Source organism: Apostichopus japonicus, chromosome 21 (genome assembly GCF_037975245.1).
Source record: "Apostichopus japonicus isolate 1M-3 chromosome 21, ASM3797524v1, whole genome shotgun sequence".
Taxonomy (NCBI): Eukaryota; Metazoa; Echinodermata; class Holothuroidea; order Aspidochirotida; family Stichopodidae; genus Apostichopus; species Apostichopus japonicus.
The window spans coordinates 19252590-19267542 of NC_092581.1; the positions used below are offsets into that span (position 1 = coordinate 19252590).

The 14953-nt window shown below is 37.0% G+C and overlaps 2 protein-coding genes and 1 long non-coding RNA gene across 3 annotated transcripts in view; 2 read left to right on the plus strand and 1 right to left on the minus strand.

The window, feature by feature from the left end:
- The window catches only part of LOC139962409 (protein mago nashi homolog), a 183793-nt gene that overhangs the window by 76536 nt on the left and 92304 nt on the right, over positions 1–14953 (plus strand). The gene's annotated exons all lie outside the window — the stretch shown is intronic.
- LOC139962828 (radial spoke head protein 3 homolog) lies at positions 382–6363 on the plus strand. Its single transcript, XM_071963187.1, has 8 exons — positions 382–541; positions 1133–1267; positions 1486–1573; positions 1732–2019; positions 2392–2595; positions 3367–3616; positions 4011–4153; positions 4946–6363. The coding sequence occupies exons 2-8, from the start codon at positions 1167–1169 to the stop codon at positions 5039–5041; spliced, it is 1170 nt and encodes a 389-aa protein (XP_071819288.1). The 5' UTR covers positions 382–541; positions 1133–1166; the 3' UTR covers positions 5042–6363.
- LOC139962829 (uncharacterized) overlaps positions 7092–14953 on the minus strand; it is a 44300-nt gene continuing 36438 nt past the window's right edge. Inside the window, exon 3 of the long non-coding RNA XR_011791378.1 lies at positions 7092–10152. This is a non-coding gene — a long non-coding RNA (uncharacterized lncRNA). The remainder of the gene's footprint in view (positions 10153–14953) is intronic.

The window sequence follows — 14953 nt, forward strand, 5'->3', positions numbered from 1 at the left end:
TGTAAATAACGTTTGACAACTTATTATGTAATCAAAATGAGGGCGCAAGACCGTTATTCTTTTGTAGATGAGTGACTCCTTTGCACATTCTTTTCAGTGTTCATTGTCGTTTCCCCAGTAACTGAGCTCCAAGGCCTATAAACTCGAAGTAAACTTCTACATCGGTATTTATGATGTAAAATCGAAAAAAGAACGTTTATATTTTCAGAATTAAGACATATAAAGTAGGAAAAAAAGAAACTTCACAGCAGATGAAGGGCAAAGCCTGAAATAGGTCGAAGGAACGACTGATTTCCTACTTCTGTGAGAAGAGCACTACAATTATGTCGCTATGGTGATATTATTTATGTACATCTATTTTCCTGCATACATTACCATTGATACACCATTACATGCTGCAAGTCTAGTAATGCGCACACGGAATACAATACAACGAACACAGACATCACATATATTTTGGGTATCACCGGTGGCTACTGGAGAACATATTCGCAACTCGACAAGTTTGTGGACAAGAAATAGAGAGAGAATAATTTAACCAGTAAGTTGTTCTGTATATTTATCGGTGAATCAGATGTTACAAAGATTTTTGTTCGGGTTGTTTTTGAAGGTGCTCAAATTTTCTTCAGTTTATAGGGCCCGTCCTAACCGTTAGGCCCAAGTTATGCCTAACAAGTATTATGGCTGGTGGCAATGTACAGTAAGGTGTATCATGCTATGCTTACTGTAGTCTGTAGCCTTAACTTTCACGTTAGGCCTATCATAGATTGACCACAGGTTACCATAGGTATTGGTAATATTCTTAAAGTCAGTTTATTTAGCATGGGCAATTGTTGCTATCATGTATTGGGGGAAAAAGCAAAAGGCTGGGTCTAGGCTACTGTACAATTATCCATAGGCCTACATACATAAATTGCTTTATGCACTATGCGGCAGAGGGAACATGCATTTAATACATCGCATAAGGATGTTTTTTACCATTCATTTTACCATTCATGCAAATCAAATTCTTCACCAGGGAGTACTTATCTTTTCAGTCTCGAATGTTGTAACAGTATTCACGAAACCAGATCGTGGAGTTTGTGGAGCATATTTTGTTTTGATGCAAAGCATTTATTTTCTGTACCCATAGATCTAATCCATCTCTGATTTACAACGAAATCAAAATGACTACAGTGCTACCTCAGAAGAGTGGTACGTATACCTTTGCCAGTCAACCACGTACTGTGCCACAGAGAAAGAAATACAGAGATCCACTAGCACAACAGTAAGTACAGTATTTCCATTTTGTCTTGACAAACATCTAAGCAGGATTTTACCTTTCGTGACATTAATTGATGAAATGTACTGATAACAACTGTAAACATTTTTATTGAATTTTTCTCAGAATGTAACTTTCAGTGCCATACTAACAATTTGTAGAACTGTTTTCTGGTTTATTTTTAAAACTGAATAAGGAAACATCAAATCTTCTTTTGTTTGCAGGAACCAAGCACCAGCTCCTTATGGCAATATTATGTATGACAGGAGAATTGTACGGGGAAACACATATGCACAACACACACTACCAGCCGTAAGTTACGCCTTTTATTGCTGCAACACAATTTCTGTTCATAGCTCGCAACTTTCATTATATTAACATCTTTGCCATTTTTTTAAAACAATTTATGATTATTTTTGCCTTCAAATTTGCAAATTTTAAAACATCTGTTCGTCCTTTGTCACTTGCAGACAGCTCAACCAGATCCTATCGAAATCCAAAGACAACAAGAAATCAGGCGGAGGAAGATCGCAGCCAAAAGAGCAAAAGCTCAGCTTCGCCCTGCTTCTCCAGAGGCGGTAGAGGGCCGCAAACACATTGATGTCCAGACAGAATTATACCTGGAGGAGTTAAGCGACAGAGTTGAGGAAGCTGACGTCGACTGCCAGACAGATGCATTCCTGGACAGACCTCCCACACCTTTATTTATCCCGGCTAAGACTGGACTAGATGTAGCCACTCAAATATACGACGGAGATGTAAGTTAACTTTCTTGCTCCCTTTTTTCCTGTAAATTTTCTGTAGTTTTTTGCATGTGTAAAAATATATGCAGTTGAATGTTGATGAAATCGACTAGAACAGGATAGACATGACGTGCTGTCCTCCCCTCCCCCCCCCCCCGCCCCAGTGTGCAAGCAAATATTCGGGAACACAGAAAGTTACGGTATAGGACCAAAAGTATTTTAATATGAAAATATTGCAGAAAACTGATCAAACAAAAGGCTACTTTTATTAACGTAATTGTTCTCATTTCTCTACTTCCTTGGATGATTTTCGATAATTTGATAATCATCCCAAACTTGTTCATATTGATTTGTATGAAATGATCTCCTTTCTTGACTTTTTTATAGCTGTTTGACTTCGAGATAGAGGTCAAGCCAATCCTGGAGGTGTTGGTGGGTAAGACCGTGGAGCAGGCCCTCTTGGAGGTCATGGAGGAAGAAGAATTAGCCAACCTAAGATCTCAACAGAGAGAATTTGAAGAACTTAGAAATGCTGAATTGGTGGAAACACAGAGACTGGAAGAACAAGAAAGGAGACACAGGGGCGAAAAGGTATGTTGTCATTATGATTGGTAGTGTTGTAAATATTGTTTAAGTGGTAGAAACACAGAGATTGGAAGATCAAGCAAGGAGACACAGGGGAGAAAAGGTTTGTTGTCCTAATGATTGGTAGTGTTGTAAATATGTTTAAGTGGTAGAAACACAGAGACTGGAAGAACAAGAAAGGAGACATAGGGGAGAAAAGGTATGTTGTCCTAATGATTGGTAGTGTTGTAAATATGTTTAAGTGGTAGAAACACAGAGACTGGAAGAACAAGAAAGGAGACACAGGGGAGAAAAGGTATGTTGTCCTAATGATTGGTAGTGTTGTAAATATGTTTAAGTGGTAGAAACACAGAGACTGGAAGAACAAGAAAGGAGACACAGGGGAGAAAAGGTATGTTGTCCTAATGATTGGTAGTGTTGTAAATATCTTGAATTGGCAGAATCAATTGCAAAATATAGGAGGATTAGTTGCAAATTCATTCATTAAGTTAAGGAAATAGATAATCTATTCTGTGAGTACTTCCATGGTCTGGTTAGCATGTATTTTGTGGTGTTAGTTTGGGCATTGCTTTGTCTACGACAGTGATAATAGATTTTTGTTTTTTTAAAGTTATCGATCTAGTAGTCTGACGGGTATAAAAACCTATGTATCTCAATATTTTTCACTTCTAACATCCCTTCCACATCTCTATTGCATCTATAAGATTTCATTATCAGAATTATCAGAATGTTTTTTTAGAAGATTTAACCTCCCTTATTTGCATCTCTCGTCTCCAGGAAAGAAGGATGAAACAACAGAGGGAGACATTAAAGAAAGAAAGGGAGACAGCCGACAAGATCGCAGCCAGAGCATTTGCTCAGAGCTACTTGGCAGATTTAATACCTTCTGTGTTTGGAACACTCAACGACAACGGGTACTTCTTTGACCCTGTCGAGAGGGATGTGGAGTTGGGATTCCTGCCGTGGATAATGGAACAAGTAGAAAAGAAGATCGACACATCGATACTTAGTCGCACTGTCCTGGATGGTAAGTTCAACAGGCCAGTGCTGCTTGCTGGCAAGCTTTGATCTTTCGCACATGTTTCACAATAGTCTGTTTGACTTATAGATGGTGAAAAAGAAACAAAACAATGGCTATTGTGAAGTATGATAGTGATTATTTAGAAATTAGAGTTGCAAGAAGCAAGTGACTTGTAAACAAAGTCATGAGTGGATTGTTACATAAAATTTTAGTTCATGATTTTTGATTGCACCCTAGTGTCCTAAACTTAATCAATAGATTTAGGTTCTGCTCATTTTCATCCTAAATTTTCTCAACAAAAAAAATTCATGATCACATATCATCATGGCCTGCGATGTTAGTTAGTACATCATGTGCAATGGTTATCTAATTTTATTAAAAAAAATTTATCTCATAACAGCCATTATTCGCGACGTAGTTATTCAGAGGTCGGCAGCATATTTCCAGTTACAAGAAAGTCAACAAGACACAGTAGCAGAGGCTGCTGCTCAACAGCTGGAAGAAGAGATCGCTGCAAAAGAAGATACTTCAGAGAAACCTGAGGTATGCATTTTCGTTAAAAGGGTTTCATTTCTTCCGTTTGGCTAAAATATGCTAGAATGGTCAGCCAGTTTTCTGGTTTTGTAATTGTAGTTCAATCATCTTCTGAATCAAACTTTCATTGTAATGTAGTACATGTATGCAATTCTCTCAACCTGTCAGCACATACAGAATCATAGTTGAGTGCTCTGCAGAGAGGATATGGGGGCATTATAAATTCTTAATTATTATTATTGTTAACATCTTTGTATGCCGATAGTTGCTACATCAAGGCACATTCATTGTTGCCTTCTATTTGCAATGTGTGACGGCAGAGGTGCATGGTCTTTGGTGCCTTTAAATACAACCAGATATTTAACAGTACCTACTCAAATACTCCATAATCCCAAATGGTCTCCACTTAATCCTTTGTTACGAGCACCGAAATACGCAGGACCTCTGGGAAATATATCTCTCCAGGCCCCTTTTTGAAATATTCACTTTTCCTAAAGGTATATTTTAAAAAAAAACACTCTTCTTTTATCAGATATTTTCCTGAGCTCCATTCATATTTTCCAAGGATCTTAATTGACTCAGGGGCTGAACCCCCCCCCCTCTCTTCCTTGTGAAAATTAACTGCATTATGCCCTGTCCATTATACCTCTTGAAACAATACCTTTCATTTGATCTTCTTGGCCAGCAAGTCATGTCAGTCTGTTTAAGATGAAATTGAATTACCTTTTCCTCCATTGCTGGGAACAGGTGTAATTCTTGTCAAAATTACACAAATTACCCCAAATTTGCTTTATTTTACAGGAGCAGCAAGAATCCGCTGAGGCAACAGAAGATCCGGCAGGAGAGACGACAAACCCCCCTGCAGAGGAAGAGGATGGAGACGAAGATGAAGAATAAACATAAAACAGACATTAATTAAACTGAGGGGAACTTATTGCCTTTCTTCAAGAGTTTGATACTTTTGTAATACTTCAGTTTAATGTTTCTACTATACATTGCAGCAGATAAATATTTGAAATACAAAGCTTTACGATCGAAAGAGTTTTTCTACAGTCTCATGTGGCTTTAGGAGGGATATCAAAACTTTTATGCAAGTCATCGAAAATCAAAGAGAGAAAACCCCAGCAGAGACTCTTGTAAATATTGATACCACCTCAATTACCTCATATTTACTCTCATTTGTCATAATATTGAGGGGAATTCCCTGCATCTTATTCCGATTACATCATTCCTTCTAATACAACAAATAATGATTGAGTATCAGTTTTCCCACTGTCGAACTGTTCAGTGTGGTTTTGATACTGAGATTTTTAATTTTAGTTGGTCAATTTTATCTTCAAAGGGAGTGAAAGCTTAGAAGAGGATCTTGCATCGATATGGAGGAAATCTTAAATACATCGAAACATATGTTTAAAGGAAAGGGTATAAATGAACATGTATATTTCTGTGGTGTCTATCCTTCTGTTTTTGAGTAACCACTTAACTGCAATTTTGGAATTAACTTATATTAAAATTCAGTCTTTTCGAGAATTTATCATGTTACTCACAAATGCAGGGTGTTAGTGGTGGTAAATGGGAAGGGGGGGGGTGGGAATTAAGGGACGTTGGATTATTTCGGTATCTCAACAAGAGATTTTTCAAATTAAAGTTGTCTTGATCTTATCCACAAAATGTGTTTGACAGGAAACATGGTCTCCTATGCTACAGCTTGAACAGTCATTTGTAAGGTCGACTCTACAGAACTTTTGTTTCAAAGACTAAATCATCTCTTACTTATGGTAATTAAAGGTGGCACATTTGGAAACCCAGCAAGACAAATATCTCTTTGCAATGTAGATGGGCTTTATGTTTCTCTCTCTGGAAGTTTTTCCTCTTGTGACATCACAAACTGATAAAAAACTCAAGTAGTCTGTAGTTGCAGATTTGAGAAACGAAAGTGTTTAAATGATATTTCTAGCAATTTGGTGCTCACAGGTTTTGAGTATTCATATTTTGGTGATATAACTCATAACTGCACTGATGTTGTGTTACTTCACAAGTACAAAGCTTTTTCTCTGTGTCCATGGAAGGCCAAGTTTAATCATTTTAATGGTACTATGTTTTAAAGAAAAAAAAATTATACATTCAGAATTTGATATTGTAAATATAGCTGGCCAAATTGGCTGTTTCCTTACTTGATTGCTAGTTTTAATTCTCAGAATAAATTATCTAACTTTAAAGCAATACTTTGTTTTCATTTATTGAATTACATCTCATGTCCCATATAGTTCCCTTCTCATTCCAACCAATTGAGAAATGACAGTGGAAACCCTCTCAACCCGGGATAGTACACAATTCTTGTCTTTTTTGATCCCATGTGAGACAAAAAACAAGTCTTCATAGTTATCCACCATACACCTATCATCACAAAATTGCACTCATTTTGGTGAGATTATATTTAAAGCTCACCACTGCCATCCCCTCACTCATGCCCTCCACAAAATCTGGTTACATGTAATGAAAGTTCAACCCTATACGCAGGGACGTCCAGACCCAGGTCGGGCCGCGAGGTCAACAAAGACACTGGGACTTTCTACTTAAAACATAAAACATTATTTTTTATCCCTGGCCCTGCACCGGGGCTCGGACCCTTCCCCTCCTCGTCAGGCCTGCCAATATACTGCGTCTGGCCCTGTGGAAGCTCGGTCTTTGACTCAGTTGAGTATACCATCCTTACGTCCGCTGCCTGTGATACGTACACATATCATGTTCTGTCATGGCGCCATCACATTGGCATACATCGCATATACCTTCTGTTCTCTAATAACTGGGTCTCCGCCATAGTTTGTTTCCAAAAAGTAATCCATCCATCAATTGGTACAACTTAACCGTTAAATTATGAAAACTTCTTTCTTATTATTTGTTTTTGAAGAGGAGGGGGGGGGGGGGGAGATTCAAAGAACATACAACGAATTCAAAACATTATATAGGTTACCGATCGATAACCGACTTGCGACTAAGAAATGTCTTTGCAAATATACGTTACCAGTTCGTATGCACAATAGAAGAAAACATGAAAACGCGTTTTGGGTCTATTCAGTAGCGAGAGAACGAGGGCTTTACGGCGGAACGTCGTTTCAGCACCTTGCTTAGCCCATGACATGACAAAAAAGTTGTCAACATAAAACTATCGACTAATAATGGTTTCTTATCAGAAGGACACACGTATAGTAAACGTTATCTTGGCAACTCTCTTTAATGGTTTGCTAGTGAAGAACTAGGTGATGCATATATGATCCTTTCATGGTTTGATGACAAAATATTGTATGGAAACGTATGTCACATATGTAACTGAAAATTCGTATTTATGACGTATGCTTATGGCTGCTTGCTTCAAGTCGATTCATTCGATGAATATGAATTGCATATTCATATTGTTGCTGATTTATAATGGATTACATTAAAGTTTTACATTATAGCTATATTACAAAGCAAATTAAGAGGATTTACTAATGAGTTGTCAGCTTTTATTTCTCTTAGAGTAGCTGTAAAAAGTTGGTGATTTTTCACTAATTGGAAGAGACTAGGGGAAGGAAGGAATTATGCAAAAACTATGTAAAAATCCCCTTCTTCTTTTATATAAAAAAACAAAAAAACAATAATTATAAGGCTTACCGTTGACGTGAAATATGTCGTTAGTTTTGAAGCTAGGTTTTTTGGGGGCAATTTGTTTTTAACCTGTCAGCTCAAAACTTGTAACGACACCTGCCAGATATGAACTTAAAATATCTTTTGGACTGTTGTCTATGTGAGGGCGTGAGTTGAATTGATGATGATGGTTGAATACATGCATGAATATACCTGATCGGTGACCACGCCTATGCGCATGCTCAAAACAAAATACAACAACAGAAACAAAACAGACACTGCATATTGTAAAGAGGTTATTAATTATTACTTTTATTTCATTCAAAGTTGTGTGCTAGTCATTTTCTACTTCTTGTTTTTCTTTTCTTTTTGGCAGAGTGTATATTCTTAAATTTTCTGAAAGGTTTTTTATACTCAAGATGCAACTTTGATATTTCTAAAGATAATGGCATATAAGCCTACATCACAGTCCCAGAAGCAAAGAGCGTCAAGTAACATTTTAGAGGGCGCTATTAATGACAGGCTTTCCGAACCTTATCGGGGAAAACGGTCTGTTGCTATTCAGTTCTTGACCGTCTTTTATCATTGTGTGGATGAGTGATAATTCTCCGTTTTGTTTCGTTGCATATTACGATGCTAATATAAGTAATCGAAATTAAACTTAGTATCAAGAATCGGTTATTTGTTTCAAGCCGGAATAACACGGCAAAATGGCTATGACATTACATGTGAATTTCGTATGCGTATGACCCTTTGGAAATAAATTTAGTAATAGGGTTTCTTACTTTTCAAGAGTTTGATTTATCTTTCTTTTTTTGCGGATTAATAACTTAAAAAATAATACCTTTGAAACAATTTAAAGGAATCGGTGTCGAGGAAATAAGAGATCAAGTTTTATTTTAAAGCAAACACATAGAAAACAAATTCTGTACTTGTGAAACTTCCGTGTGATCTTGTTATCGAATTCACGCGACGGTCGTACGTAAAGCATGACTCTAACGGTTCAATGTGCTCATTATTTACCAAGGGTATTATTTCAAGAATTTTTCCCCATCACTTTCTAATTGAAACAATAAGGTTGAAATAATCTTGAGCCTGTTAGCAGGAAGCTTCAGTAGATTATAAAGATGTAAAATACAAACCATTGGCCTTTATTTTGAAAATATACAACCAGCCCCCCCCCCCCCCCATCGTTTTAACCTGACACAAATTTTTAAAGTAGCTGTTAGTATAACCCGGCGTGTATCCCATACTATAGACCTAAATTATGTCAAATAATACATGACTTAATGCACCATTTGACGTCTGACAATTTTATTTTTTCGGGAGGGGGTGGGGTGTGGGGGTGTAGGAAGAGATGATACAACATAACTCCTACATAGAAGTCGGCTTCACCAATCCCAATCTTCTCAAATAAGTAATTCCTGGATCCGCGTCCTTGGATCTGTATGTTTATATTTCATCATTTCAGCTTTCAAGCTCAGTTTGTTTGACTAGTTCGTTTGGTACAATTTAGACAACTCGACGCTGTCATATGCAATCCACGTCGTGTACGAACATTTCTCTGCCAATATTTTGAAGACTTGTTTTGTTGCGACAACAGCTTGGAATTAAGCCAAAACGTCAAGCCAAGAGCTAAGATAATGGTCAGATGCCAAAACTTACTTCTTGGGTTTGAAACGAAGAGATACTTTTATTTTCCATTTTATCTATAAACAGGACAAATGAAAAAACCCCTTCATGTAGCCTCGGTAAAAGGCACAGATGGGCCGGAGAGATTTTGGAAGTGCATTTTACGGGCACGTAATAATAGCTGGTCGACCTAAATGGACATATCGAGGCCGTCGCGCGTGGCAATCCATCTTGGTCTCTCTCTCTTCTAGTTTTACAGAATAACGAAGATATAAATGTCAGAGCATTGCAGAACAAGAGGCAAAAACACATTATATGTTTAAAATTTGAAAATCAAAGGATATGAGGGGGGTTAACTCACTCTTTGCTCACGAAACGATGAACCTCGTCATTTTTTGCTTGGACAGCCTCTGGATAACAATCCAATAGGGTGTGCGTGACATACACAGCAGCCACGACCAACAGCCGAGCATGGTTAGCCACATTTTACTTGACGATAATAATAAAAAAGTACCCTGGGTCCATTAACCAGGTTGGTGATTGATGAATATCTCGGCCCATTACCTCGACAGCTTGGCTAAAGACATCACTGGAAAACTTTCGGTTCTGATTTCGTGGTTTTTTTTCCTCATTCTGTGTTAAGTCATCATCATGTCGGCGCGGAGAGGGGTGGGCTCTCCCATTAACCGCCGACCGACGACGGCTTGTCCTGCAGGCCGGCCCCTTGGCTTCTCTCCTCTGACGTCTCACTGAAAGGAAACAACAACAGAAATGCAACCTATCATCAGTGGTGTTGTTTTAAGCAACAACCGTCCGGACGTAAATGTCTAGTATTAAACGAGCGAGCAATATAGGGACATTATGTTCGTCAAGGACTACAGGGGGGAAAGTATACAGAATCGGAAATGTCTGGGCCTCTTTGGAAGTGTTCCGACAAGCACGGCGCAGCACATGTCTTCATAATTTGTTAGCAATTACCCCGAGGGTTATGCGAACGGCTTTGGCTTGCCTTTCTTTGTGTCTGATCGTCCTCGAGAAACGTGTCTAAACTCGCAAGTTGCCATATGGCGTATGTTTAGGCACCCGAAAGTATCGCCGACGCAAACACAAACCACACAGATGGGACGCGAGGGGAGGCGGGCCTGTGACTGACGTGAAGGAGAGTACATTCTTGTTTTTACGGATGCATTAAATAACAAAAAAATTATCCATAGTCACCCATTTTAATGGAATAATTTCATGAATTCATAAGATAGTGATTCAACAAAAAAGAAAAAGAAAAAAAAAAGAAGCAAATATCTTCACTTGATCTCCTTCAAAAGGAGCTCTAAACACACGCTCAATTAACACTCCTTCGAGGAATGTAAAAAGCTGCGTCCCCAACAACCGGCACGACGCAGGCTTACACATGGCAACGCGCGTCTTCAGGTTCATTCAAAACATGACAGATTTTTATCAACTCGCTTAATACTTCTATAGGTTTTGGCTTTCTCCTTCGAGAACCTCAAATAAAAGTTCACTTAGGGGGCTGAAAAGATTATGGATCAGCGCACTCCAAAATGACGTGCAGCATAAGAAGAAGGTTATAGAAGAGAGAGGGAGAGAAAAGTAGAAAAGGACTTCAGAAAAACAAGAAGAATAAAAAGAGGGGTATATAAAGGGCGACGGTTAAGGAAAGTAAAACGTTATGCTCAGTCGGCCGCCGGCTACTTATGTTCATCCAAAGCAAATCTTGTTCCATCAAAAAGTGCTGCCTCCTTTTATCGACTTTATCAACTAAGAAACAGATGTAGAAAGCTTAAATTAATGATCTGGGACTTCACATTTTCTTGAATTTAATTGATAATATGAGAAGTGTCGGCTGAAGGGGGGGTTCTCGCATTTCCAGTTACGACTTAGACATCAATGATGTTTTGATCGGTGTGACATCAACCCACTCAACGAATATAGGTTTGGTCGAGTGGTCTAGAAGCGCTGGCAGGGCTTCGGCAACAAAAACAAAAAACAAGGAAAAAATCATAAAAATGTGTTCGAAAGTTCTTCGGGCTATAAGACTCTATTAAGTTTCATGAAATGTAACTTTATCATATCTTTATTTTGACTTATAAAGACATAAAAATGTAATTATATTTGGCCATTTAATGCTATACCTTAAAGAAAGAGACAATTGTACCTCTTAATATCCCGAGGTGTGCTGATTGATATTCGCATATGGAAGGTTTGAAGTTATAAAATAATATATATATATATATATAAAAGGAACATCTTCAGGCAATGGTGTTTATTACAAGTAATTTAATAATAATAATATTAGTATCAAATAAAACTAACCATATTCACTGATAATAATGATAATAGTAGTAACATTTTGTATTTGAATATCAGTTAATTTTCATATTTTACGTCGTGGCTTTGTATGGTATACACGATTTAAGGCATGTGTTTCAAGGAAGCTGCTATATTGGGAAGTTTTGGGCGAAGATTTTGGATGTTAATCCATATCTTTCTATACACACTTCTGGAATTTAATTTTTGTCGTTATTATTATATTTTCTTTAAGTTTCCTCAGGAATCACTCTTCGAAATGTAAATAAGGCTTAAATTGTCTTGCTAAAGTGAAGTAATTTAAATTTAGTGTAATTCTGTTGAACGAGAAACAGCACTTTTTTTTTCAGAAAGAAGTTGGTATAAATTAGAGTTTAAATAACAAGACCTCACCGCTTCTGGTAGATAACACTGTAATCAGTGTAGTTTCCTTGGGGTAGGGGAGGGGGGTTGTTGTTTGGTGCCAGGTTTGGGAATCCTAAGGAATGCAATGTATGTTTCTCCTCCGTGTCTCTTGGCCTTTTCATTCCTTGTTGCTATGTACCTAAATATAATCTGTAATGTGCCGTTCCGATTATATTATGGAAAAAAATAATTGTCGGCTTTTGTACCTTTTTCCATGCACCGGAATATCTCAAAGAATGCGATACCATCCTCTGCAATATACTATCAATACTCCTTCCTCTAAAGTGCGACCAGCCCGCAAAGTATCAACGAGTGACTTCCATGACTGTACGTGTTTTGCACCAAAAAGGCAATCGTTAACGATATCAGTTCAGCGAAAAAACACAGAGCGGAAAAAAGACTAATGTTATTATCGTTAATATTGAATCTTATTACCATTTTTTTGTCGATCAGTCTTATAAATAATGGTAAATGTTTGAGTAATATAAGAAAAATATCATAAATCTAAATGTGGTTTGTGAAATTTGAATTGTGAATGCGCATGTTTGACATATGCACAGTTCTTGACATACTATATAGACAGATTGTTATCTTCAGAATTGAAAAAAAAAAGTAGAAAAACTAACTATCACCAAAGTCAGAATATCAAAATGTTATTACGCATGTGTTCAATGTATTTATATCACTTATACGATGGCTAGGATAGATCAAAACGTGAGTTTTCGAGCTTAGTAACAACTGCAAATATTGTGATACTTTGCGTAAGCCTATCTACACATGTTGATCGTTATCAAACCTAACGTAGACATGTATAGACCTATAGGCCATCTTAGTGGTTATTTGTGCCGTGAATTGTGTACGGTATATTGTAAGGAACGAAAGGATATAACCTTAGGCTATAACAGCTATAGTATATATCAGTCTGACTGCACTTTAGGATTATGACTATATATGTATTTATCATTATATATACGGTTAACGTATAGCATGGCCTCACAGGCAGGTCACGCGGAAAAACAATATTATCACGCATGTTACACATGATTGTTGTCGGCAATACAATATATATATACACAACATGTAAATCATTGAAACGGGGACTCAGAACAGCAGCTCGTCAAACTAAAATAAGATAGATTACAAGTTTTGAGTGGTTGGATGTTTGATTTAATCAGGGATTAACATAGATTAAGAGGAATGATACGAAGAACGGTATTGATAATACCGCCATGGACAAATCCACTCAAGAGACTTTTCACTCTATCGTCATGATATAGTTGAAGGTTTTAGCTTGCGGTTTGTCACTGCTAAGGGCAATTAGGCCTATATTGTACATGTAAAGAATATTACTGCTTTCCAAAGCTTTCAAGCCTATCATCTTGATCCATTTCAAGACGTCAGAACAAATTGAAAGAGTAATAATAGAAAACATGAATGAAGAAAGAGTAATAGATAATCATTTTTCATACCCCATGGGTGAGAATGTGAACATAACTTTTACTTTTATAGTAACAGTTTGAGTAGGAAAATGGTAGAAAAAGTGAAATATTTCTCGTGTGATTTTTAGGTGACATTAAAGGGGAGAAGAATATCCTAAGATTAAAGCACCCCGTGTCATCAGTTTGATGTATTGAATATGGAAACATGGAGGGAATGAAATATTATCATGTATCGCATTTACCTAATTTCAACCGTAACATGATATCACAGAATTTGAAGGCAAAACTGTTGAGATAGGCACGACGAACAGTTAATTTCCATTTCTTACAGTGATCCTGTAGTAAGAATCGTGAAGGGTATATAACTCATCCTGGAGAAGTGTTGCTGCAAATCAGCGCAAAACAGCATGCAAATCAGGAGAAGAAAATACTCAATGAATATGCACCATGTAAACGTGCATATTCATAAAGTCAAAGGGGATTTTAAAACAGGTTTTTGTTTCTCTCGATACTGATTGAAACGAACGTGTTATACTACGACTCTATACAAATATTTTAAAGGTTATATACAATAAAGTCCGAAAACCAAATTTATCCAGATCAAGAAAAGGAAACACCAAATGAATATTCAAACATGAATTTTATCATATTTATAATAGAGGGATATAAAACGGCTTGTTTTGGCGTTTGGTACGCAAAGTTTTTCCAACCGATCAAATGAACAAAATGGGATTGGAATTGAGCTAACCAAAGTCTTCTGTGGAAATAATTTTAACCACAAGTCGATTCGAGCATGAAAATGTTGACACCCATACACTTTTTTATATAAATATTCAATCTGAAACATTTCCAAAATGTTTATACTTTCACTTTTTAAATTTTGGAAAAATAAATTTTCGAATATACAAATCAATAATGACAAACATTGATATAGGATGTTTTGAGTATTAAAAATCCTCAACTAAACTTACTAAAATCAACTCGAAAAAGGTGATTTCATGAGGACGGTTTTTGCCAATAATTATAGCAAGTAATAATTGGTAAAACAACTACAAACTACAAAAATGGAATCGAATATCAAACCATTCTAAATGACTGGGCTATACACGAACTAAACCAATCCCGAAAATATATGGTCAAAGCTTTTTGTATATGTGTAACAACCCTTTCCTGAAAATGGCTCGCTAAGAACGGTCTGATCAGCGAAAATAAATTTCAACGCTACAAATAGTGTTCGTTGTAAGCCCGCCCGGTCCTCTATTCAGTTGATTCGCCCCTGACCCTTACCCCTGGTCGCAACCAATGGTCATCTATTAAATCCGTCAGCTACCATAGAGGAATGACAATCATTGGTTATTGCATGCATAACGGCTGAAAAACC

Coding starts and splice junctions, on each gene's coding strand:
- LOC139962828 (XM_071963187.1), top strand. CDS start 1,167: ATGACTACAGTGCTACCTCAGAAGAGTGGTACGTATACCTTTGCCAGT. Junction 2,020..2,391: donor CTCAAATATACGACGGAGAT/GTAAGTTAACTT, acceptor ACTTTTTTATAG/CTGTTTGACTTCGAGATAGA. Junction 2,596..3,366: donor GGAGACACAGGGGCGAAAAG/GTATGTTGTCAT, acceptor TCTCGTCTCCAG/GAAAGAAGGATGAAACAACA.